The 27,824-nt window shown below is 41.3% G+C and overlaps 1 protein-coding gene across 2 annotated transcripts in view; it reads right to left on the bottom strand.

Annotated features, from left to right (window-relative positions):
• The window catches only part of dennd5a (DENN/MADD domain containing 5A), a 257,488-nt gene extending 232,256 nt beyond the window's left edge, over positions 1–25,232 (bottom strand). For both annotated transcript variants that reach the window (XM_072592284.1, XM_072592285.1), the window contains exon 1: positions 24,950–25,232. In XM_072592284.1, coding sequence (XP_072448385.1) covers positions 24,950–25,064 — 115 coding nt within the window. In that variant the 5' untranslated portion in view covers positions 25,065–25,232. The remainder of the gene's footprint in view (positions 1–24,949) is intronic.
• Between the last annotated feature and the right edge of the window lie 2,592 nt (positions 25,233–27,824).

Here is a 27,824-nt window from a genome sequence, read left to right as displayed (position 1 = left end):
AAGAGTACAATAGGTGAATGGGGGTGGGGATAGAGGTGATAGGTCAGGGGGGAGGGAGGAGTGGATAGGTGGGAAGGAAGATTGGCAGGCAGGACAGGTCACGAGGACAGTGCTGAGCTGGAAGGTTGGAAATGGGGTAAGGTGAGGGGAAGGGAAATGAGGAAACTGGTGAAGTCCACATTGGTGCACTGGGGTTGAAGTGTTCCGAAGCAGAAGATGAGGCGTTCCTCCTCCAGGCGTCGGGTGGTGAGGGAGTGGCGGTGGAGGAGGCCCAGGACCTGCATGTCCTCGGCAGAGAGGGAGGGGGAGCTGAAATGCTGGGCCACGGGGCAGTGGGGTTGATTAGTGTGGGAGTCCCAGAGATGTTCCCTGAAGCCCTCTGCGAGGAGGCATCCAGTCTCCTTAAATGTAGAGGAGACTGCATCAGGAGCAACGGATACAATAAATGACGTTGGTGGATGTGCAGGTGAAACTTTGATGGATGTGGAAGGCTCCTTTGGGGTCTTGGATGGTGGTGAGGGAGGAGGTATGTGTGCAGGTTTTGTAATTTCTGCGGTGGCAGGGGAGGGTGCCAGGACCAGAGGGTGGTTTGTTTGGGTGGGGGGGGGGAGCGTGGACCTGACCAGGTAGCCATGGAGAGAACGGTCTTTGTGGAAAGCGGATAGAGGTGGGGAGGGAAATATATGTCTCTGGTGGTGGGGTCTGTTTGGAGGTGGTGGAAATGTTGGCGGATGATGCAGTTAACGTGAAGGTTGGTAGGGTGGAAAAAATGTGAGGACCGGGGGGGGGTTCTGTCCTTGTTACGCTTGGAGGGGTGGGGTTTGAGGACGGAGGTGCCGGATGTGGATGAGATGCGTTGGAGGGCATCTTCAACCATGTGAGAAGGGAAATTGCGATCTCTAAAGAAGGAGGCCATCTGGTGTGTTCTGTGGTGGAACTGGTTCTCCTGGCAGCAGATACAGTGGAGGCAGAGGAATTGGGAATACGGGATGGCATTTTTGCAGGAGGTAGGGTGGGAAGAGGTGTAATCCCAGATAACTGTTGGAGTCAGTGGGTTTGTAAAAAATGTCAGTGTCAAGTCAGTCGTCATTAATGGAGATAAAGAGATCTAGGAAGGGGAGAGAGGTGTCAGAGATGGTCCAGGTGAATTTATGGTTAGGGTGGAATGTGTTGGTGAAGTTGATGAACTGCTCAACCTCCTTGCTGGAGCAGAAGGTGGCACCGATGCAGTCATCAATGTAGTGGAAGAAGAGGTGGGCAGTGATGCCAGCATGGACATCCAATCCCTCTACACCTGCATCCGCCATGACCAGGGCCTCCAAGCCCTCCTCTCCCAACATCCCCAACAGTACCCTTCCACTGACACTCATTCATTTGGATGAACTGGTCCTCACCCTTAACAATTTCTCCTTCGAATCCTCCCAATTCCTCCAGACCAAAGGGGTAGCCATGGGCACACCTGTATGGGCCCCAGCTATGCCTGTCTCTTTATCGGCTAAGTAGAACAGTCCATCTTCCATAGTTACACTGGTACCACTTCCCAACCCTTCATCTGCTAAATTGATGACTGCATCGGCGCCACCTTCTGCTCCCACGAGGAGGTTGAGCAGTTCATCAACTTCACCAACACATTCCACCCTTCCCCCAATCACCTCCATCCCCACCCCCATTCACCTATTGTACTCTTTGCTACCTTCTCCCCAGCCACCTCCCCCCCCACCTTTAAGAAAGGGGTAACACACTTAAATCATAGTCGAGGAGAAACTACGTCTCCAAAGGGTTGTGAATTTGTGGAATTCACTACCCCAAAATACAGTGGATGATGGGACAGTGAATAAATTTAAGGAGTTAGACAGATTTTTAATTGGCAATGGGTTGATGGCTTATGGGGAGAAGGCAGGAAAATAGGGGTGAGGAGCATATCAGCCATGATCGAATGGCAAAGCAGACATGATGGGCCGAATGACCTAATTCTGCTCCTATATCTTATGAGCTGAGGTAAAGTTAGAATTAGGTAAAGTTAATATAACCCATTCTAAATGATGAAAGACTTAACAGCAATCTAGGTGTCTTCAATATATCGTAACAGTTGAATGACACCATGATCTCTTGCTATAAATTCTATGATTCTGCCCCACTAGTTACCTGATGAAAGAGCAGCGCTCCGAAAGCTATTACTTCCAAATAAACCTGTTGGAGTATCACCTGGTGTTGTGTGATTTTTAACTTTATCCACCCCAGTCCAACATCAGCACCTCCACATCAGAACTAAGGGAAGTTATGCTGGAACTGTGTAAAATGTTGGTTTGCCACAACTAAAGTTGTATGTGCAATTCTGAAATCCACATAGAAGGAGGGATGCATTGCACTGGAGAGGATGCAGAGGAGATTTGTCAGGATGTTACCTAGGGTGGAGAGTTTCAGCTGTAAAGAGCAATTGAGGTTGTTTCCCATGGAGCGGAAAAGACGAAGTGGGAATATGATGGAGATGTTAAAAATTATGGGGGGCAGAGACAGAAAGGATCATTGATCATTGATTGACCAGGGGTCATAGATTTAAGGTAAAGGGCAGAAGGTTTGGAGGAGATGTAAGGAAAAAGTTTTAAATCCAGCGCATGGTCAGAATCTGGAACTCACTGCCTGTAAGGATGGTAGAGGCTGAAATCCTCATAACATTTCAGAAGTATTTAGATTAGTATTTGCAATGCCAATGATGGAAGTGCAGGAAAAAGGAGAAGAATAGCGAGGTGGATGTTTTTGTCCTGACGAGCCTTCTCGTATGATGGACACCTCAATGACCCGCCTAACTAAATGTAAAACTATAAAGAACGTAAAACTCAAATACATATTCTCAGTTCATTAACTTCTCAGCACACAGCCCCTGCCCAAAAAAAAAGTCAAAACGAGTTGAATCTATTGTTTTTCTTTCTTTTTTCCATGTTCTCTGTGGTAGATTGGCCAGCACTCGCCTCCCCTTGACTGATCAATGCAACATCCAACAAGCTGCCAGTCATTCAGCATAACACATTCTGGTGCTAGAATGTCTGCAGAGCTTTTAGAACAATAAATAACTTCCAATTATCTTTCCAGGTCAGTTCCCATGTGCAAAAGTCAATTTCTATGTGTTTTTTTTTTAGAAAACAAGCTGATGTTCAAATTTCAAAGTTCAATTCTTCATTTCAGCTCTCGGATCCAAAACAAAGACATACAGGTGTCCCCTGCTATCCAAAAATAGAGCGTTCCTTTGAAATCGTTCATATGCCAAAATGTCATAAAGCAAAGAAGCAATTACCATTAATTTATATGGGAAAGGTTTTTGAGAGTTCTCTGACCCAAAACATAACACATAAAGCTTAAACTAACACTAACACGAACATACAGTAAAGACCGTTGGAAGTCGGGGTGGTGGAAGGTACAGGAGACTGGGGTGTAGGAGAGAGAGGTGTCCTCAGCTCGACCCACGTGGAGTGACATATTCTGACCGAGTTTCAGCAATTTCCCAACATGGGAAGTGCTTCATTTTTGCAAAGGAGCAAATCCAGGATCCTACAGCGCCTGAGTGACTTCTAGGCTGGCGAGTGGCACCAGATTCAGTCCAGTCGATAAGAAAATAGTATCACCTGCTGGGGCAAACTGCGGGCCATGTTCCAATCGAGTTTCACCAATTTCCCAACATGGGAAGCGCAAGGGCGAGAATCCAGGGCTTCACACTGCCTGGGTGACTTCCAGGCCAGCTAGCGGCCTCAGATTCAGTCTGACATTCGCAGTAGGTGTCCCTGACTGGGGCATGCTGCAGGCCATGTTCTAACCGCGTTTCAGCAATTTCCCAACATGGGAAGTGCTCCACTTTTGCAAAGGAGCAAATCCGGGACCTTATTCCACCTGGGTAACTTCCAGGCCGGCTGGTGACACCAGATTCGATCCAGTCAATGTGAAAATGGTATCGCCTGCTGAGGCAGGCTGTGGGCCATGTTTTGACCAGGTTTCAGCAATGGTGGGAAATGCTCCATTTTCACAAGGGCACAAATGATAGCTTAGGACACATCTTGCTAATAGATGCACAAAATAAATCAAGATAAAGCATAGATGCTCACAGACGTAGTTCAAAGCTATGGCAGCTTGATGCTGAGAGGTTGACTGCAGTTCCTGGGGAAGCAACTTGGTAGCATCTCACTGTTCGCGCTTTTTTTGTAAAAGCAAAAATCCTCTTTCGGCTATCAAAAACAGGTATTAAAGTAAGTCTTTTGTAAAAGCGAATCGGCATAAAGCGAATGTTCAAAAAGTGGGGGATACCTGGACAGTGATGTTCTCAACACTTCATGAAATAAAAAATGCAGAGGGAAAACCTAAGCAGTAATGAACGGAAAGTATCGGATTTTATAAACTCAGAGGTTAATTCAGGAAACAAGAGTAAAAATATTAGTATATACTTCTATAAAAGATACACTGACTAAAGGTATCTGCTATTGGTTCAGTCCAGCTTCATGTTTCATTTTTCCTTCAAAATGTTTGTAACATATCTGATATATTAAAGGTTCAACACAGCCTTAATAGTACAGCGTTTATAGTTCCTGCTTCCAGGGATTTCAACATGCTGCAATTCAGTGAGGGTGACAAAGACTGCCCAGAATACCAAAAAAAGATTCATTTGAAAATAGTAGTCATCCAACAAAAACACTAAAATAGAGAATGACAAAATCAAGCTTAATATCTTAAGTCTTGGAAACTAATTGGTTGACAATATTGGGTTAAATGATTAGGCAACAACATTACACAATAGCAGGAAAATATGTTATTTACAACTGTATGTACAATCCACAAGCTGATGAAGGAAGTGAAAAAGGGAATAAAGAATTGCCTAAGTTTGGAAAAGCCAGTTTGGCTTTTTTCTGATTTCAATTGTTTTCCACAGCTAAATATGCCCCAATAATCATATTAAGGAGCATATTTTGTTAAAAAAAAAAGTCATGCCACTTAAATACCAAGTTAATCAGAACTTGAATTCTGCTCTAGTACACCAGAAGTTGTTTTTTAAACAGAACTTCACCGATAAACTATGGAGGAAGTATAACCACTTAGTGGTCCGGTTTTTTGCTTCTATTCCCCAACATGCTTTGCATACAATGATCTTAGCTTTACACTAGCTGTTAATTGTAAATAATATATTTTTCTTGGAGGAGAGGTGAAAACTTAAAGAAAGTGGATCAAACAGATTAAATATATGTCATATTTAATATCTTATACTGTTTAAAATTCTGACGTTCATTGTCCATCATCTTTCATAGTAATCTAGATGAAATGTTTGTGAGCTTAGTCAAAACAAGTAGCATTTTCTTTAAAAGCTGCAAGATTCCAAAGTTTAAAACAAAAATAATTTTTATTGTTGTTATAAAGATACATGAATTAAATATTAATATGACCAACTGCTTACTTAAGAATTTAATAACAAACTATTCAACAAAATCACTTTTCAAAACAAAACACACTGGTTTACAGCAACAAAGAGATTGTATTTATAAAGAACACCAGCTGTTGGATGTACATAGTCTACAATGCTTGTGGGCTTAAAATATATTCCTATGGACACAGGAAGCCAGACAGAAACTTATCAGTGGAACAACAACTTTTGTCCTTTCTTTCTCTTAAACCTCTGAAATCCACTGAGAGGCCTCATTGCACAGGTGGAAGGATTTGGCCAAAGTTCTTTGAAGACATTGTGAGCATATGGTGGCGGTGGGGTTGAGAGTGAGGGGAGGGGGAAGAGCGCAACGGCAGACAGTACTTAGGGGCAAGAGCAGGAAAAAGAGCAGGCATAAGCAGGAGAGAAAGAAAATTACTGAGACAGAGTCCTTCAAAATTAGTCTTCCTAATTAAGAAGTGTGCCTGTTGTGTGTGTGTGCACGTGTGCTCCATGGGGTGTCATAGAAACAAACCCTTCAGTCTAACTCATCCACGCCAACCAGATATCTTAAATTAATCTAGTCCCATTTGCCAGCATTTGGCCACATCCTTCTAAACCTTTCCTATTCATGTATCCATCCAGATGCCTTTTAAAACGTGGTAATTGTACCAAACTCCACAAATTCCTCTAGTAGTTCAATCCATACATGCACAATTCTCTGCATGAAAACATTGTCCCTTAGGTCCTTTTAAATCTTTCCCTTCCTCACCCTAAACCTATGCCCTCTAGTATCAGACTCCCCTACTCTGAGAAAAAGACCTTGGCTATTCACCCTATCTATGCCCCTCATGATTTTATAAACATCTAGAAGATCATCCCTCAAGTTCTGATACTGCAGGTAAACCAGCCCCAACTTATTCAGCCTCTCCCCACAGGTCAAACCCAGCAACAGTTCTGTAATTCTTTTCTGAATCCTTTCAAGTTTAACAACATCTTTCCTATAGCAGGGAAACCAGAATTGAATGCAAAAGTGGCCTAACTAATGGCCTGTACAGTTGCAAGAGCACATGTGTGTGCACATCGTGAAGGTGTGTGTGAGCACGTGTGCGTATGCCGTGAAGAGCGTGTGTGCACGTGCGTACATACGCCATGAAGAGTAAGCATACATATGCAAGCTGTGAAAAGCAGTTGTGTGCACATCGTGAAGATGTGCGTGTGTCCACTGTGAAGAGTGTGCATGTGTGCGCACGCCGAGAACAGCGTGTGCGCACACACCATGAAGAGCGGGTGTGCGCACGTGTACACTGTGAACAGCGTGTGCGCATATGTGGTCAAGTGTGCCAGCGCATGCATACGCCATGAAGAGCATGCATGTGTGCATGATATATTGGTGTTGTGAAGAGGGTATGCGTGTTAGTGCGAAAAATAAAAAGGGTCTGTGTGTTATAGAGACAAAAAACTATGTTTTGAGAAATAAAGGGTGTGCCCGTGTCCATGTGAGTAAGAAAGAAATAAAGGGAGCGCGCATGCATGACGAAGAGAAGTAGATAAAGGGAGTGCATGTGTGTGAGGGGAGGGAGGGAGGGGGAGAGAGAGAGAGAGAGAGAGAGAGAGAGAGAGAGAGAGAGAGAGAGAGAGAGAGAGAGAGAGAGAATGCGGGTGCGAGACAGAGATAAGGGAATGTGCATGCATGAGAGAAGGAGAAAATGGGGAGTGTGCATGCGTGCATGTGAAAGAGAAAGGGAGTGTGCATGCTTGTGAAAGTGTGTGTGCGTGCGTGCACAAAAGAGACAGATGATGGATGGATAGAAATTTATTCTTATTTATATTTGTGAAAATACAAAAAAAGTATATAAATCACCACAAAAACAGCACCATTACATAAATTATATATTAAAAAAGAGAGACAAAATCAAGACAAATATCATTTTTTGTTCATTCCATGGCCTCTTGGTTTCACAAATTAGCCACTGTGTAAGACTGGGGCCTGCCCAACTGCTGAGGTAGGTGGGATGTCACAACTGACAAAGACCAAAGCCTCTAACTTCCGAGCAACAGCTTCTGTCCAACTGTCGAGGACCAGAAGCGTATCCAAGCGCCATTTGCTGAGGACCAGAGGCCCTGCTGAAACTGCCGAGGACCGGGATCTGTCAAAACTGCCGAGGACTGAATGCCCATCATAACTGCAAAGGACAGGGGCCTGCCAAAACTGCCAAGGAACCAGGGCTGTCCAACTGAAACTGCCACACCTCAGCCACAGAAAGTAAAGATTATGAAAAGGTGAAATCAAGAAATAATAAGAAGAAATAATTAAAACAACATGGCTGGTCAGCCAAAAGGGAGTGGATGGCCCAAACACTACCTAACCTACCGTCTCTGCCTTCTTGTTTTTGAGAGAGAGAAACAAATATCCCAAGGCCTCACGAACTGTTTGCTCCAGTGGCTTCTCTGCAGCTCTGCCTTAAAACCTCTCTTCAAAATAAAACCAGGACAAAATATACCTCTTAAAACCACACAGGTTGGAGGATACTCAGTTGTGCAGTGGTCTCTGAACTGCGCGTACCCCTGTTTGTATGAAATTCCACATAGCCCCGGGTTCCGGAACACTCCTCAGGAGCCCATGCCCCACAACCTGAGCTGCCTTGAAAATCCCCTCCATGTCCTGGAGGGGTTTTCTGTACAGGCAGCTGCGGCACCGTTCCAGTTCTCCTTTGTCTGTAGTCCTGACATAAAAATGTGTTGCTGGAAAAGCGCAGCAGGTCAGGCAGCATCTAAGGAGCAGGAGAATCGATGTTTCGGGCATAAGCCCTTCTTCAGGAATCTGAAGAAGGGCTTATGCCCGAAACGTCGATTCTCCTGCTCCTTGGATGCTGCCTGACCTGCTGCGCTTTTCCAGCAACACATTTTCAGCTCTGATCTCCAGCATCTGCAGTCCTCACTTTCTCCCTGTAGTCCAGACATGCCTTGGTGTTCCAGTCTATTGCCGGATAGAGGAGTCACCACTGAGGCATTCTACACAAGAGTCTTCCCTTTTCCACCAAGGACCTGGGACAGGGGATATTCCAATGCAATGTAGTTTAAGGTGTTTCAGACTCCAGCCCAATTGTTTATTTTGAAGTGCTGTGGAGCTCATGGACCATGTATATGATGGTTGCAGGAAACGACACCACTTCTTAATTATTTGAAAAAATCTTTTGTTGTTCTTTGGTTGGACTTCAGCCCCGCGCTCCTGATCTTTGCACACACGGGTTGGTGGGGTGGTGGGTTGGGTGAAATTGCTGGACCTTCTCATGAGCTTGCTCCTGGACCCAGCTTAGATAGGTCCAAGCAGCAGGCCATGGACACTCAACTGCTGGCCTCTTTTCCATGACTATATGTGTGTGTCCAGCTGTCCTTGGAGAGGAAGCATACTGTGTCTACCAACAGACTTGAAGCCTTTAGAGGGAGATGTCACTGCAGGGCTTGGAGTCCATTGTCCATCCAACTACAGCGCTATTTGGCTCTCTGCCTGTATTCCTGATGAAGGGCTTTTGCCTGAAACGTCGATTTTACTGCTCCTCGGATGCTGCCTGAATTGCTGTGCTCTTCCAGCACTTCTAATCCAGACAGTGCTATTTTGATTTAGTTCCCTCCTCCTTCACCTACTCTCATTCATTCTTGTTATTATTGCATTGCCCCTCATGGGCAATACTTATAAAATATTTTTTGATTATTTGTCAATTGAATTAGTTGGCGAAAAGATTTTTTTTGAAAGCTGAGATGTCATAACATACCTGAACAGGTTGATTTTTTAAAAAGTTATATTGCCACTGGTTTTTGTTTTCAAAATTATAAAAAAGCCCAGTTCTTACAGGCTAGGGTGCCCTCTAACAACATTTTTATTTAGTCCTCTCCCTTGCTTCCTTACCCTTCCCTCATTTTTGTTTTTTGCTGCACTACTCTTGTGAACAATGCTTGTCACTTATTGTTTGTTTAGTTGATTAACTGGATGATTTGGTCATGGGTCTTTCAAAAGTTCTTGTAGTGCAGTGGTAGTGTCTCTGGCCCAGTGGACCTGCGTTCAAGTCCCAACTGCTCCAGAGGTATATCAGATGTCTGAAAAGACTGATTTCGAAAACTGAGTTCTTGTGCAAGCAGTCGCTGACAACTGGCTCAGTCAATGGACTTAAAGTTAGTTGGCATAGCGTCATGCAGCTTCCATTCATATTGACTGTGTTCCTGCATTCCTGACTTAAACCACGTTCCTATAGATGACTGCTTGCCCCAAGGGAAGAGTTTCTTTTATTTTTAATCTATTTTTTCTTAATAAAAATATATTATTTTTAAATATTACAACAAATGCAAAACAATGCAATTCAAAACAGTACAAAAATAGTACAAAACTATAATAAAATAATAAAAAAAGTATTCCCCAGCCCACCCTCCTATACGAATGTATAAACAATTTATAAAATTTTAAGTATAAAATTTTAAAAAACTAAACTAGCTATTTAACTAACTAAATAAATACCTAACAACAAACAAATAAATAGTAATAACTCAGCCCAGCCAAACAAAACACTCATACATTCACAGTTCAATATCCTCCTCCCTGGATATTGGACTCAAGAAACTCAATCGTTACAGCTATATAAAAGCCCTTGTTAGTGTGGCAGATAAATCTGTGTCCAGGTATTTCAAAAAGGGTTGCCATGCCTTGTAAAAATTCTCAGTTTTGTGGTGTACCATATTTGTGAGAAAATCCAGGGGAATATGCTCCATAACAATTTTCCGCCAACCCGACAGGCCTGGGGGGTTTTCTGATATCCAACCTAGCAAGATATTCTTCCTTGCACAGAATGTAAGAAAATTGAAAAGTTTTTCCCTTAGGAGAGTCTGCTGGAAATACAATGGGTAGGCCCAAAAGGAGCAAAATAGGGTCCTTCTCCACCCCTACACCGAAAATCCTCTCCATTGCACCCACCACAGCGCTCCAATATGTTTGAAGCCTGTCACAAGACCAAAGACAATGGGTAAGAGTACCCGTACAGACCTTGCACTTGGGACATGCTGAAGATACCCCTGATTGAAATTTTGACAAACGGTCTGGGGCTAAGTGGACCCTGTGGAGAATCTTCAACCTGTAAAGCACGAGTCCTATTGCAAATTGATATCTTCCTTGCGTTCTCTCAAATATCCTCCCATGCCTCTGAAGAAATTTCAACATCCAGCTCTCTTTCCCACATCTTGCAGAGTCAATCAGACTCATCTGAGGTGGCACCCCCCAATTGGTGGTATAGAGTACTGACAGAGAGTGTACTCTTAGCCCTTAGTAACCCTCTTTCTATGTCAGATTTGTAGGGATCAGTCAAAAGTGTGGTCCTTTTTTGAATAAAATCCTTAACTTGAAAAAAACGAAAGAGGTCTCTATTAGGTAACTCGTACTTCCGTACTAACTGGTCGAAGGACATCATTATATCTCCCTCAAATAAATCACCCATGCAAGACATATCCCTAGCTGCCCAAGTTTAAATCCTGAATCTATCATACCTGATTAAAAACTCGCCATACCCACTAAAAGTGTAAACAAAGATGTTTTGCCAATATTACCTTCCCTCTGCCGAATTGCCCTCCATGCTTTAACAGTATTGATGACTATTGGGTTATGGCAATATTACCTAACTGTCCTCACCTTGTCCAAAAACAACAAACTGGTAAGGGGGCACCTTGCCTGGGAGACTTGGATATCTAGCCATATTGAAAGAGGGTCCCCACAAACCCAATCACTTACGTAGGTCAAAAGCGAGCTTAACTGGTAATTTTTAATGTCCAGAAGGTATACTCTCCCCAATCTGTGAGGCAACTACAGTTTGGCTAACTTAATGAGGGGCCGTTTACGGTGCCAGATAAAGGAGCTGAACCAACTGTTCAGTCTCCTGAGTGTTTGTTTATTGAAAATCAGGGGGAGCATCGTATAGGGTATAGCAAATGAGGGAGAATATTCAACTTAATAAGCGCTATCCGACCCAATCATGAGACTGGAAGTGCCTCCCATCTTTGGAGGTCTTGTTTAATTTTTTCAAATAATTAAGTAAAAGTGCCTTTGAACAGCCAATCCAGAACTGGAGTAATGAATATGCCCTAATACACAAAACCCCCGTGACCACCTTAATGGGAATCTATAGTCACTCTCAAGGACCAATTTTTTCGTAAGACCACCCATAGGCATAGCCTCTGATTTAGCAAAATTAATCTTATACCCTGAAAAAGCACCAAACACATGAATGCATTGTATCAGGCAAGGCAATGAGACTGCTGGATTTGTCAAAAAAATTAGAACATCATCTGCATACAGCAAGATCTTATGTAATTTTGACCCCACTTCTGGAGCTGATATATTGAGATCCCCACGAATGGCCTCTGCCAACGGTTCAATCACCAACATAAAAAGTAATGGTGAAAGGGGACAGCCCTGCTGGCTGCCCCTAGAAATATTAAAATTGCTTGATCGCACCCCATTGGTAATGACCACAGCGAGAGGTACACTGTAGAGAACCTTTACCCATCTTATGAAAACTTCGCCCAGACCAAACCGGTCTAGAGTATAGAAAAGGTACAGCCACTCAACTCGGTCAAATGCCTTCTCTGCCTCTAAAAGAAATCACCAATCCCTGTATTGACTGCTGTTGGCATGTTTGAATTACATTAAGCAGCCTCCTAACGTTATTGGAGGATCTGCGACCCTTTATGAAGCCTGTCTGATCCTCTTTAATAATAGAGGGTAACACAGTCTCCAGCCTCAACGCAAGAGCCTTAGAGAGGACCTTAAAGTCCACATTTAAGAGTGAGATGGACCTGTATGAAGCACAGTCTTCCGGATCCCTCCCTTTTTTAAGGATAAGTGAAATATTGGCCTCTCTCAGAGATGGTGGGAGACAAGCATGACTGCATGAATCATTAAACATATTCAGCATCGGACCTGACCGTATACTTATAAATTCCTTCTAGAATTCACTGGGAAGTCCATCAGGACCAGGCGCCTTTCCACTCTGAAGCTGCCTCACAGCTTCCTGCACTTCTTGCTCTGATAATGGGGCATTGAGAAAGGACTGTTGTTTGGGAGTCACACCCAGGAGCTTTAGATCTCTAAAAAAGGATTGCATTTTGGCCTGCCCCTCCTCACAATTCTCAGACTGATATAACTTAAGAGTAGAGTCTCTGGAACGCTACATTAATCTTTTTAGAATCACATGTTGTTAGGTTCCCAGACCCTTCCCTAATCACTGTCATGGTTTGTGGGGCACTTCTCTTTCTGGCAAGGTATGCTAAGTATTTGCCTGGCTTGTCACCATGCTCGTATAACCTTTGCTTTGCAAAAGCCAGCTCCTTCTTTGCTATCTGCATGAGCACAGAGTTTAGTGCAGACCGCAGTGCCGTAATCCTCTGTAGTTTGACCAACGAGGGTCTGTCAAAATAGGCGTGCTTCAAAGAGATGTTGCTGCTCACCCTTCTGCCGCTTCCTACTTGTGGAATATGAAACAACTAACCCTCTGGCATAAGCTTTGGCAGTTTCCCAGAGAACAGATGAGCTATCAACCGAGACTATGTTGATGTCTAGAAATGCCCGAAATTCCCTAGAGAAATACTCCACAAACATGTCCATGAGAATAAAGGGGTCCATTCGCCAGTACCTTGAAACCACTGTAACATCCTTAATTTTAACCATGAGGTACACTGGAGCATGATCAGAGATGGCAATATTACCAATCATACAGGATGCCACCAGATCCAGGGTTACCGCAGGGGTCAGAAAAAAAATCAGTTCTCATGTGACATCTATGCAGATTGGAGAAAAACATGAAATCCCTACCTGTAGGGTGGAAACACCTCCAGATGTCACCAACCCTAATTCCCCACACAAACCCAATAACTGTTTAGTTTGTGCAGAGGGTATTGAGGGACGTTTAGGCAACCTGTCTACTGTGGGGTCCATGAGGCAGTTAAAATCTCCCCCTATAATGATGTGCCAAGACTGGAGACTTATCAGTTTAGAAAAAGCATCTATCAAGAATTTCAGAGGATAAACTGGGGGACAATAAACATTTAAAATGCCATATTCTTCCCCATTTATCAAGGCTTTAAGAATTACAAACCTCCCGTATGTGTCTTTAACACATTCCAACAATTTAAATGAGAGATTTTTCCTTACCAATATAGCCACTCCCCCTACTTCTGGTATTAAGTGATGAAAAATAAACTCGGTCAAAGCCATTCTGCTGTAATTTCAGATGCTCCTTGTCATCCAAATGTGTCTCCTGTAACAAAGCAATATCCACCTTCTCCTTTCTATGAATCAAGAGTACCTTCTTCCTCTCAATTGGTGAGTGACTTCCCTTGATATTCCAGGTACACCATTTAATCAAATCATTAAATGTAATTGCAGAAGATTATGGCTAAATTCCAGACAGGAGGAACCTGAACCACAAATTGCTGAGCCTTAGTTTTTATATTTGGTGGACCATGCGACACTACATAAACTAAAACCACTACATTTAACAAACATACAAAATTATTAAAAATAAAAAAAACAGAAAACAAACCAACATATAAAGCACCAATAGCGCTGAGTAGGGGAACTCACCCCCTGCCCGGAGGGGGCAACTACCCGTCCCAAATTGCTCATAAATAGGCATCTAACCATCTCAACCACCTTCACTTCTCCCAGCTAGAGCTGCATCGCAAGCACAAGCTAAAAAGAATAAACACTACATAGAATATCAATATGAATAAAAAAAAACAAACATTCTTTTATTTTACAAAGGGGAATAAATACCCCACCCATCCTTTGGTATGTCCTAATTTAGAAATTTAAAATGTACATCTTAACCACCACCAGACATAGTTTGAACCAAATTATTATCAATAGAGGAAACAAAAAGGGGAAAAACAAAGCTCTAACCGGATTTCCTTCATTTCTTTTACAGAAAAATAAATGCATACCCAAGCAACAATATTTATACATACTACAATTGTTTAAATTAATTTAGTTTGTCCACAAAGTCTCTTGCCTTCTCCGATTGTCAAAGAGATGCATGGATCCATCTAAGGTGATCCGAAGCACTGCCGGATATCTCAGGGAGTATTGAATCTTCAATCTTCAATCTTCTCTTGACACCATCATACAATTTTCGTTTCTGGATCACCGCCACTGAAAAGTCCTGAAAAAACATGATCTTTGACCCCCATAAATTAGGGCCTTTGGATCCTTCCCCTGGAGTCTGGAAGCCTCCATGACTCTCTCCTTATCCCGGTAATGATGGAACCGCACCAGGAAAGGACGAGGGTATTGACCCAGACCCGACCTCCGTGCTGCGATCCAGTGAGCCCTCTCTATCTTCAATCCTCTCATGTCAGTCTCCAAGTCAAGGAATTTCGGAAGCCAATCTTCAACAAATTCCGCAGGCCGCTCACCTTCCTTACTCTCAGGCAGACCGATAATCCGAAAGTTTTTTCTCTTGCCCCTGTTTTCAAGATCATCCACTTGGTCACGCAAGTTACGAACCTGCGTCTTCAGGGTTTGGATCTCTTCCTTGAATGAACTGGCATCAGCTTCCACCAGTGTGACCCTGTGCTCCACCTCATCCGTCCTCTTCTCCAGGTCTCCCAGCTGCTGCTCATGCTTCTGCAACATGAGGGAGATTGGATCCAGCTTCTCTTCACTCTGTTTCCCCATCATCTCGTGAGATTTCGAGAGCTGGTTCACCAGGTCCTGGAGAGTAATCGGCTCCGAGGCTTCTGCAGGCTGAGCTGCAGTCCCAGCCTCAGATGCTCCTCCTCCCTTTTTAGGCATTTCTGGACAGCTGAAAATACAGGTAAGTCAATTTTTAAATATTTCTTGGGGCTCCACATTCTTTCCAACGCCCCAAGAAATCCCGATGACCTGGGTTGGGTGGGTTAAAGAACCGTCCTGCTCCTGCTGCGATGTGATGCTCTGCAGTGTGATCTTCTCAGATCGCCGCTATCTTAGATCCCCCGGAAGAGTTTCTTTTTAATGTATTTTTGTAATCTGGTCAATCGGTTTATTTTAAAAAAAAAGAGAATTCTTCCCCAGTGCTCTTTGCCTACTCAACAAGGAATGGGTCCAGAAGTGAAAACTGGAAATTGATGCTTGTACTATATTATGGATTTACAATGAAACTTTTGTAAAATATTTTGCTTCCTAATTCAATTTATGGAATTCTGTGAATGAAATCATTAGAACTTTTCCATTTATATTCATTTAGCTAATTTTTCATGTCCAGGCCTATCAATTGAACTTAGTGGTTTCTTTGCTAAAATATAAACAAAAAAAAATCTACATATAAAAAGTTGGATTAACTACATTACATATCTGTGATTTCTATTATCTATCCTACCTTCAACTTGACCATTTTAGACTCTAGCCTTATGGTAGAAATAATGACAAAGACAACAGAGTTAACTGTATCCTCATACCTAATCTAGAAATATTTCAAAGCATCAGAACAGACCAAGGGAATGTTATACAATGAACAGAGTATTAGTTAATTAGCACACGGAGTTTCAACAAAGGTTTAGGCAAGGCAGTCTCCTCATAGGCACAGAAGAACACAAAACAGCGCTGGGTAAATGCTAATGCTTTAGATCATTAAAATAGTATTCTACTTTTCAGATTAAAAATATTTTAAACTTGAGAAAGCTCAGTAAATATGAATTAAACCTATCCTTAATATAACACAAATTGTTAACAAGGTAGCTGTGCAGAATTTGGAAGATTCACAATTCCACACTCTGAAGGTGTATCTGTCTGAAGGTTGGAGGACACAAATGCAACACATAACAGTTCCATTCCACGACATGAGCATCCCTCACTCAATGATACATCAAAATAAAAATAAAAGAACAGAAATTTGAAGAACAATTCATTATCACAAGTGTGGACAGAAGAATCATCTGGAAAAAACCTCTGAACCAACTTCAAAGTTCTACAATATAGGTTAGCAATTGTGGACCACATATTAGACATAAATAATTTCTGACAAAAAGTCCTTTGATCTTTTTGTCCAGTTACATTCAAACAAGAATAGACCACTTTGCCCTTCAAGCCTGCTCTGCCATTCAATAACAGCATTTGAAATATTGTGAGCAGTTTTGGGCCCTGTATCAAAAGGAAGGATGTACTGGCCTTGGGAGGGGTATCCAAAAAGGTGCTTTATAAAAATGATCCCAGGGATGAAGGTCATTATTAAGAAGGTCTTGTCACAAGTGGGGCGGTTGAGGACTCCAGGTCTGTACTTGATAGAGTTTAGAAGAATGAGAGGGGGAATCTCATTGAAATTTACAGAATATTGATAGGCCTGGGCTTGGAAAAGATGGTTCCACTAGCAGGAAAGACTAGGACTCAAGGGATAACCTCAGAGTGAAGGGACAACCCTTTAGTACCTTAGCCTCAGGCGACTGACTGTGTGGAGTTTGCACGTTCTCCCCGTGTCTGCGTGGGTTTCCTCCGGGTGCTCCGGTTTCCTCCCACAGTCCAAAGACGTGCAGGTCAGGCGAATTGGCCATGCTAAATTGCCCGTAGTGTTAGGTAAGGGGTAGATGTAGATGTAGATGTATGGGTGGGTTACGCTTCGGCAGGGCTGTGTGGACTTGTTGGGCCGAAGGGCCTGTTTCCACACTGTAAATAATCTAAAAAAATAATGTACGTGGAAGAATTTCTTCAGCCAGAGGGTGTGAATCTGTGGATCTCATTGCCACAGAAAACTGTGAAGGCCAAGTCACTGAGTGAATTTAAGACAGAGGTAGATAGGTTCTTGATTGGTAAGGGGAGCAAGGGTTACGCAGAGAAGGTAAGAGAATGGGGTTGAGAAACATATCAGCCTTGATAGAATGGCAGGGCAGAACAATGGATCACATGACCTAATTCTGCTCTTAAATCTTATGGTCTTAAAGCTGATCTGATTTTAACTTCTCCTTGACATTCCTGCATTTCATCCTACAATCTTTCATCCCCTTGGTAATCAAGAATTTATCTACATCTGCCTTTAAATATTTAAAGATTCTGTATCCACTGCCTTTAAAAGGAAGGAAATTTCAAACACACAACCCAGAAAGAAAAAAATGCTTCCTCATCTCGGTCTTAAATGGGCAACCCTTTAGTTTTAAACTATGGATTGCTTCCACTGTTTCTACCTTCAAATAAAGGACATGACTTCTAATTCTCTGCTCTGGATAAGGTGAAATAGCTTGTCATAGTTTGTGATTCTCCCACAAAAGGAAAAATCCTTGCCACATCCACCTGGTCAAGTCCCCTCAGGATCTTAAATGATTCAATTAAGTTACTTCAGTTCATGGATTTTAACAATTAGTTTGCAGCTACATTTTGAAATTACATTGCAATAAGAGGTTATGACAAGCTGCCAGAAAAGTTAACACTTTACTCATTATTTTACTGCTGTTATTGAAAGCTTTGCCAATTCAGCATTCCTTGAGATTTTAGCACCCAGAATCACTGAAAATTTCAGAATGGAAGGAGGCCATTTGGTCCATCATTCTTGAATTGACTACTGGAAACAGCAGCTGCTGTTAGAATTCAAATCTTAAACGATCCCTAATTTAACACTAATTGGCAGAGGCACATGCAAATTCCTGAAAAATAAAAATACAATACTGGTTCAGGATAGAGAAGAAAAAAAAAGTTACCAAATAAGAAAAACACATGAAAGATAAAATCCTCCAAACATCTCATACTATTTATCCCTCTTTCCCTTTCTCCAATCCTAAGTATTCACTAATTGATATTGACTGTTTGCTATAACTAATGAACAATAGACCCATCGATTTCCTCCCCCTTTTGTGGGGAGAGCGGGAGTGGAGGGTACTGCACGCAGCAGTCTCCTGCAAACGCAGATTGTGGTTAATCACAGACTCCCAACCCTACTGCTTGTCTGTGGTACTGTGGAGTCCATAGACCATGTATATATGGGGTCTGGACATCTGCACTCCCTTTTTGGTTTCCTTAAAGATCTTTTTTTATGTTTTTGGTTACACTTCAGCCCCACACTCCTGATCTTTGGGCAGCCGGTGCAGTGGGCGTGGGAAGGCAGGTCAGAGGATCTCCTTGTGGATCTGCTCCTGGGCCTGGCCAGGTCAGCAATAAACAGGTCCCGCAGTGGGCCTTGAAGAGGGCTGTTATTTTAATCCAATTCTGCCCCTCTTCTGCAGTTACATTCGGGACCGGGTGTCTTTGGAATAGGAGCACGCAGTGTCAACCAACAACCTTGAGGCTTTCAGGGAGAAGTGGGCACCGCAGGTTGTGGAATGTCTTACTTCTCCCTCCAATTCTATACTGATTTGATCTCTGCCCTCACCTTCACTTTCTTGATCACTTAGCAATACCCTTTTTTGAGAAGGGCATTGCGTGTCACTGGCCACTTGGACGTTTCTTTTCTTCCTAGTGGTGGAGTACGAATAAAGATTTCTGCGCACATTGTCCTTCACTGTGTCCTGCACCTGCACACACACGACATGGGTGCTGGGGAATAAATAAGCACTACTGCAGTTAGGCGGTAGTATAGGGATTTTTTTTTTTTAAATTATGTAAAGTGGGGATTTAGAATCTCCTCAGTTCAGGGGACTGACTCCAAGCTGGTAAGTCACACAGCCAGTGTGTGCTGCTGTTGGTTTTTGTTTTTGGGGCACCTGACTCCTGAATTGGCTGACCCACACAGCCAGTTGGTTACTGGTATTCCTTTTTTTGAGGACTCATTTCTAAACTGGCTGATCCCACAATGTGTAAAAAAAAACAAAAAGAAAACAACAATTGATTAGTGTTCTTGTGTTACAATGATAATATGCCTACTTCTGAGTCAGAGGGCCTAGGATCTAGTCCCACCTACTCCAGAGGTGTGTAATAACATCTCTGAACAGATTGATTAGAAAATATCTTGACACACTGATTAGGGATCTCTTGTGCAGCGACCATGTTCCTACCTCTGAGCCAGAGGGTCCCAGTTCAAGTTCCATCTGCCCTGGAGGCGTGTCATAACATGTCTGAGTAATTGGATTAAAATAACTGTACCCACTGATTGGGTTTATGACTTCAGAAGTCACACTATCGTCCCAAAAATGCTAGTGATCACAAGATGTCTCAAATTGCAAACTGTAAAATGTATAATAGTATGCTATCAAAAGAAAGCTTTTTTTATTCATAGGAAATGGGCATCACTGGCTAAGCCAGTATTTATTGCTGAATATGAAAAAATAAATGTCATCATTAAAATAGACTTACGTAGAATATGAAAAAATATAAAAGAGGGCATGCCCTTTATTTGAAGGTAGAAACAGTGGAATCAATTCATATTGGTCTATTTAAATACACAAAAATCTAAGGTAATGATTTGATAAGTAGGTTACTCTACTTTATATAAACAAATAATTAATCCTTTCTTACAGAAACCTCTCATGTGACATAGGTGCTCCAGAGTCGTGTAATAACATCCCCGAAAAATAGGTTAATTTAAAAAAAATTCTTACACAACTGACAATATCACATATTGCATCTGTCAGCAATTTTTTGCACAGTCTTAGATGCGATTCTCTCAGTTACCACTGGCTCAAATTGGCTGAAGGCTGGCAGCAGTGATTTTAGGAACCTCTGGTGGAGGCAGAGATGGATCTTCCACTTGGTACCCCTGGGTGAACATATGTTGCCAATGCGGCAGCCTTCTTTTAAAACTAATGTGCTGGGGTCCCCCATCAGTGAGTTATTTAATTATCCACCACCATTCACAAGCGTATGTGGCAGGACAGTAGAGTATAGATCTGATCTAGTTGTTGTGGAATCACTTTGACCTGTCTATGATTTGCTGCTTGTTATGCAAATAATCGCGTATTTTAACTCCACCAGGTTGACATCTCATGTTTAGGTACACCTGGTGCTGATCCTGCATGCCTTCTACGCTCTTCATTGAATCAGGGCTGATCCCCTGGCTTGATGGCAGTGGTAGAATAAGAGATATGACAGGTCATGAGTTTGCAGACTGTATGGGAGTACGGTTGTTGCTGATGTCCAGAAAACCTCATGGATGCCAGTTGCTAAATATATTCAAAATCTATCCCACTTAGCATGATAGAAGGTACCCTTGTGGTCAAGACAAGACGTTGTCTCCACAAGCACAGTGCAGTGGTCACTCCTATCACTACTGTTTCAGACACATGCATCTGCAGCAGGCAGCTTGATGATGAGGAGGCTAAATGTGTTTTTCCTCTTGTTGCTTCCTTCACCCACCAGCCGCAGACCCAAACAGTTATGCCCTTGAGGACCTGGCCAACTTACTCAATGGAGGTGCTGGCAAGCCATTCTAAGTGGAAGTTTTAAATTTCCATCACTAAGTGAATTTTGTGTCTTTGCCACATTCAGAACTTCCTCCAACTGCAGTACTGATCCAACATCCCAGTGAGAGTAAGCATGAGCATATCCTTGACATCAAAGCCACATTTGACTGAGTAAGCATCAAGAAACTTCTTAAATGTTACTAGAGTTCCTGCCTCCACCACTCTCTCCGGCAGCATATTCCATATTTCTACTATTCTCTGGGTGAAAATCTTTTTCACCAGATCTCCTGTAAACCACTTACTCCTCAGCTTAACATGGTTACTAAAACCAGAAGGCATATTACAATCCATCTGCTAAACCATTGCTATTCACTCGACTTGTCTACATTCCTTTTTGCCAACTCTCTACCTTCATTAGATAACACACTTTCATGACGATCTTAATGTAACCAGCAATTTTAACTGCCATATACTCAATACTCTTATCCAAATAATTGACATACTATGGATTGTAAATAGTTGAAAACGTAGCACTGATCCCTGTGGCAATGCAATCCAAGAAAGACCTATTTATCCATATTCTCTCCTTCCTATTAATTAACCAATCCTCTACACATGTTAATATGTTTCTCCTAACAGGAGTCATATCTTGTGAAGCAACCTTTATCATGGAACCTTATTAAATGTCATTGGGGAATCTTTATTTGTCTGAATGAGTATAGTTCCAACAAAAATCAAGATGTTTGACACTATCCTGAGCAAAGCAACCTGTTTGACTGGAATTCTATCCACCATCTTAAACATTCATGCCTTCTAATACCAGCACATCATCGACAAGATGTACTGCAGCAACTCAGCAAGGGTCATTGGACTGCACCTTCCAAGTCCTTGAGACCTATCACCTAAAGAACGAGTGCATGACGACCCCATCACACATTAGTCCCCCTCCAAGGCAGTGACTTGGAATTTTATGGTAATTTATTTATTGTTGGTGGGTCAAAATCTTGGAATACCCTCCCTAATACCACAAGATGTGGAGTTAACTACATTGATTGCAACAGTTTAAACAGACAGCTCACCACCTACTCACGGACAGGAAGCAATAGATAATAAATATTAACTTTGCCAGCAACCATCACATCCTGTGAACAAATAAAGACAATGATGACAATATAGTGATCATAAAAAGATAAATGTTCTCCTACTAAAACTGTGTTAAATGAATCTGACTCATTAACAAATCTATAATGGTTTGCACTCTTATTGGTTTCAGACATTGTTGCAGAAACCCATTCTGCAACATTCAAGAAATGTACTAATCGGTTTATCATAACCCGTAAAAAGTTAAGTCTGTTGCTAAAACCATTCTGACTTCATGACATGCTTGCCTTGCCTATTCTCTGTTTGTACATATCAAACACCTCATAGCTACTTCAAGGAGGCCTCTACATAATTCCTACTATAGGTTTTTTCTATAGAAATCCTTTTCTATTCCTTCATTCTCGTATATCCTCTTAGCAGTGCAATGACTTCATCCATCATGATGACAGATCTTCCTCACTTCCATTTTCCATCTTATAACCTAGCTTATTTTGTCACTAGTGCTGACCATCTAATTGCTGTGTCTCAGTAATTATAACCATTTCATGGCCTCCAAGTTGAACTTAACATCTGTAATTGTTCGATTTGTTTCTTTTGCTCAGCACATTGGTGTAAAAGACACTTATTTGGATTATACGCCTCTAATTTGTCCTTCTACTCCAATGTTTTACTTGCATATTCATTTTAGTTCTAATTCGCTAATTAAGTTTTAATCTTTTGGTTTCTTTTCAACATTTTTGACAATTATTCCACTCTCTTCCTTTCCATTTGTTTTAAAATTATTTATGCCACATTTTCCAACCTGAGCCCTTGTCCAACATGTAGCAATGTAAAATCCTTCTCCTATTCTGTTTATCATGTCTGCTTCAGGTGGAACCTATCCCAATGATATAGTTTCTTCCCATTTCAATACTGATACCATTGTCTACAAATGCTTAAATATCTTTCCTTTTGCTCTAAACATAAAATGCAACACATTAAATGTAACACTGCAATTAATATTTGTTTAAAAATAAATCAGAATAATAATCATATATATGTGGAAGACCAATATGTGGAAGCAATTTAGTTTAGAAACTTTTGAAAACTGATTAAATATTATGCCAAAAGAAACTTAAGCTGGTAAACATTAAATTCATTTTAAAAATGCTAAGAAATCAAAGAAATGGTTTACACTGTGCATGTTATTTATGATTACTATGTATAACAACATGAACTGGCAATAGACGCACAGAAAAAGAAATACACCGGAACACATTTTAAAGTATTTAATTAAAACTAGTTTAATTCAAGAGCAGATGTACACATTCACTCAGAAAATGCTAATGTGGGGACACTCATATTCCAATAGTACTCTTGATTCATCCCCCTACAGCTGCATTAGCTAAATACCAAATATCGTGCCAGGATTGGTCCTGCAGCATCCCCAGAGTAACATGCAGCAGTTACTGCTTTCCTGTAGAGAGTTTCAGCAACAATGACATCATCCTTTCAGAGCCTCGCTTGAGTGGAGCTGATGTGGAAGGACTCAAAGGACAGTATGAATGCAGATGATTCAAGCCCACACTCCACCCCCTCTAAGGATCTCTCTTTGTTTACAAGATGGTCTAGATTGCACCGGTGCACTGCATTCAGAATGCATAATAATTATTAAGCAACTTTATTCATACTGAACATAACACATACAGGAAGAATGATGCTATTACACTAGATTTATGAATGATTAATATTCAAAACATACCAGTAAATAGAAAGCACTATCATATTAACATACACACATTGCAGTATACAACACATACTTTCTGAGCAGAATGCAATACAAGCTTTGAGGCTTTTTTTTCATTTTATAGCATTTTTTTATTCTTTACATTTAAATATGTACATGTATAACTGCGATGCCAGGGTGTAAAAGGCAATGAGCCAAGTGTTGGGAAAGGGATCAGAATCATTAGACAGTTGTTTCTGACTAGTACAGCCCCGAAGGGGTGAAGGGCCTTTTTCTTGGCTGAAAACCTCTATGATTCAATTCTAAAAAGTGTAAGCTTCTTCAGATAATAGCATTCTATTGCAATATTAATTTTTAAATAAATAACACTCAAAATATAAAAAACAAATTCTGATCAACTTGCTAATTGATGGAAATAAAGAGAAAAATGGTTAAATAACATCCTTCTATGCTATGACCAGGTTCTGAATTAGTACTGAGAGGTGCATGCATAAATAGTAAGATTAAGGAAATAGTGTGAAGATTTTAAAACATTCATTGAAATACACATATTTGCAAACTTAAATCAAACTCCACACAGAATATTAATCATGACAGCAGAGAAAGCAACCACTTGCTGTACCATTTTCACATGCAATAACAGCACAACAGGAGCAAGATTAATTGTGTTTCTAATAGTTAGACATTAATACAGTGAACTTAACTTTGTTCCTAACGCTTTCAAAATGCACAAATCTAGGTCATAGTTTAAAATACCATCACCAGCAAGCCCTGAGAATCACTGGAAATGATGGCTGTCGACCTATTTAAAAGATGGTCAAAAGAGGAAACAGATAACCACACAAAAACCGTGTACGTATTGATAGACGTTAAAACAAAACTATATTGCACACTAAATAGCGAAATACAGTGCCTTTATTTACAGTTGTATCAGTGGCTTATAGGCTTAAGCATTCTCGCATCTTTTTCAAAGCTGCAAATAACAATACTTTAATAAATTCAGTTGCGACTCAATAAATATTCCAAACAACCGACTATTAGAGGACTCTATGACTCAAAAAGATAAAATCCACTCTTTAACGCTGTCAAAAGAGCGGACAAAGCGAACTCCATTTGCAGGGATTGTGAACTGTCAAAAGACAGCTCCATATCATCACTTCCTGCATCACTAAGTAGCATTAATGCTGACTTTATCGGGACCTAAAGACGCTACAAATTAATTTAAACCTTCACTTCTATTCGCTCGGATTCCGAAATGCTTATCCTGAAGTGCTAGTCGCCATATATTTTTAGAGAAGCTGAAAGAATTGAAGGTTCAGCTTTCCTTTGGTTCCAATCATAGTGTGGAGAGAGAAACTGGCAACAACATCTAAAAACGAGACGCTCACCCGAGAGCTCGTCCGGTTCCAAGCCCGTCTCGACATCCAGCCCACAGAGGACGAAGTAATCGGCGAAGCGGCAGCCGCTGCTGGTGCTGGTGGTGGTGGTATTGTTGGCGGTCATGGCGAGCAGTTGGCGGCCAGCGAGCACTGGCTCCAGATTTGCTCCCTCCCCCCCAGCTCGAGCTCTGTGCGGCCGCCCTTTCAGCCCCGGTCAGCAGCGGCGCGCGCCGCTCCCATCACAGCTCGAGCTGGAGCCGTTAGAACAGTGCTGCACTGCATGCTGGGCCACGCCATCCACAACCACCCTTTTAGGGGGCAACTAGCTCCGCCTCACAGCCGAGACTGCACCACTTGGAATGTTCACACACCTTCCAACCTTCACCTCGATTCAACACTCCTCTCATTCAAACCATTATTCTTGGCATATCTGCAATTTTTTTAAAAAACCTTGCAAGTTTCTATCCATTTAATTTTCCAGCTGATTGAAACTTGGCAGAATGAGGAGGTTTCTTCACCCGCAGCAACTGTGTCAAAATTGTGCTGACATAATTGTACTGCAAATCGAGTTGGAAAAGGAACACCCTTTTTTAAAAAAAGGAATTTAAGCACATTTCTTGACGTTTTTCGCTCATCTGTAGTAGTCTGGAAATTTGCAATTTATTTCATAAATTGAATAATACATGTTTTTATTAAAAATGCCTTGAATACTGGTAAGAAACATATTTGGTAATGCAGTTTTAATGATGCTGTACGGCATTACTCATCACGAACCAATCTGTGCTTTAGGAAGTATCCGTCTTTTCAGAACTACCTACATTTAACACTTTAGATATTGCTGGTTTATTGAGTGTCCAAAGGCTTTATTTCGTTATCGTTCGGCATACTATTGTTTTATTTCAATTCTAACGGCTACGCTCTGACAGGTAAATAACATACATAGCATTAATTTGACAGCAAGGAAAAGGTGCAAAAATGACAGAGGGAGGAATGAGTGTGCGTGTGTGTTAAAACATTTGAACAGAACTGAAATAGACCATTTTGTTCAATTGTTCCATGTTGACATTTCCCGCGCCGCACTGCCCGCCCCACATTTCAAACATATTGACTCATTATGTTCTCAAATTCCTTCAAGTCCTTTCCCTTAACTGTCTATCTGGCTAATTTGGATGTTGGCATTAGATTTACTCGGAATCATGGGAGTGAATGCCAAGGTCTCAAAACTAACAATTTTCCCATGCATTCTTTCTAAATCTCCAAATTTAATCTTCCATCTATAACCCTCACTCTTGAGGCCTCTGCTGTCCACCCTTCCTCATTCTCTCATAATTTTAAACCCTTCTAAAATAAAACCCCATATTTTGCACTGTTATATTGAAAGAAAGGTTCCATTTCAGAGCAACAGATTCCAGTAATCAATTATCTTCCCAAGGAACAAAATAATCTGAAGGATAGTCAAAAATACATACAACTGTAAACCTGTGGTTCTGTTTCCTGACGTCTCTTGCCACATTCCATGTTATCTTTAATCCAATCTTCTTGCTTACTCCTCTGACCAATATAACATTTTCACCTTGTCACTTCAGTATTCTCCTCCTTCGTTATTCTCTTGATTAATCTCTCCTTTGAGTCTGCCTTTCCAGATCCACCTGGTGAATGTTTGCTGGCAACTAAACTCATAGTTAACGGGCACTACTAAGAGAAGTGACTGCACAATACCCCATCCATCTCCACCATATATTGTAAAGTCTGTGTCCTAAAACAGGAATTCAACAGTTTAACTCAAAATGACTGGGATGGCTCAGACATGCCATTTAATCTTGTATGCAAAAGACAAACTAAAACATCCTATGCACATGACGTAGTTTAATGGATTCTGGATTAGTGGTGCTGAAAGAGCACAGCAGTTCAGGCAACATCTAAGGAGCAGTAAAATCGACGTTTCAGGCAAAAGCCCTTCATCAGGAATACAGGCAGAGAGCCTGAAGCGTGGAGAGAGTTTAATGGATATTGTACCAGTAGTCAAAATGTTGTGAGTTTCACTGTCACCATGCCATGTTAAAATATTGGAATCACTTCATCAGCTAGATACAGTAAAACAAATCATTACAAACAAAACAAATCAGTAAAACAAGATATTATTTAAAACTCAGCTCAATCCTTCAGGCAAGGAACTTGGTGATCTTGCTAGGCCTGGAAGATATTTCACTCCAGAAAAAATGCTCAGTAAAATTCAATTTGAACACTATCTATTGCTTTGTCAGTGTCCCCCACCAAAAAAAACAAAATAGCAGACATATTAACCAGCAATAAGAACTACATCATTGAGCACCTATGCTGGAGAGAATGTAGAATGAGATTGAACATCAAAAAGCTATTCAGACGAGAAACTGTTGAAGAGGAATACACATAAACATCACAACAGAACAGACCATGACTGGAATAGCAATTTGAATGTAAATAAAGAATTGCAAATATCAATATTATAACCATCAATAGCAATTGTGGGATTATAAAAATATGTACAGGTATTGAATAATGTTATTGTTTCTGGACTTTATTCTTGACATATTTGTTTATATGTCTAAGAAAATATACAAGGAAAGGTAATACCTAAAAGCACTTACAAGATTAATACCAAAAAAGGTGACCAGAAGAACAATTCTATGTGGATATGAAGCTATAAAAGAAAAATAAATTCATAATGTCCGTTTTAGCTTTATCTGTCCTATCACATTTATTTATTGATTTTTGAATAATAATCCAGTTAATGCACCAAATAGTTAATCACAGTCCAAGGCCTCAAACACGCCTTCAGGTGAAACATTTTTACTACATTCGCTACTCAAAATGTGATCTTCTTTACATTGGCAAGACTAAATTT

The sequence above is a fragment of the Chiloscyllium punctatum genome, chromosome 22, assembly GCF_047496795.1.
Source record: "Chiloscyllium punctatum isolate Juve2018m chromosome 22, sChiPun1.3, whole genome shotgun sequence".
NCBI lineage: Eukaryota > Metazoa > Chordata > Chondrichthyes > Orectolobiformes > Hemiscylliidae > Chiloscyllium > Chiloscyllium punctatum.
This window is presented reverse-complemented; position numbering and strand designations above follow the sequence as displayed.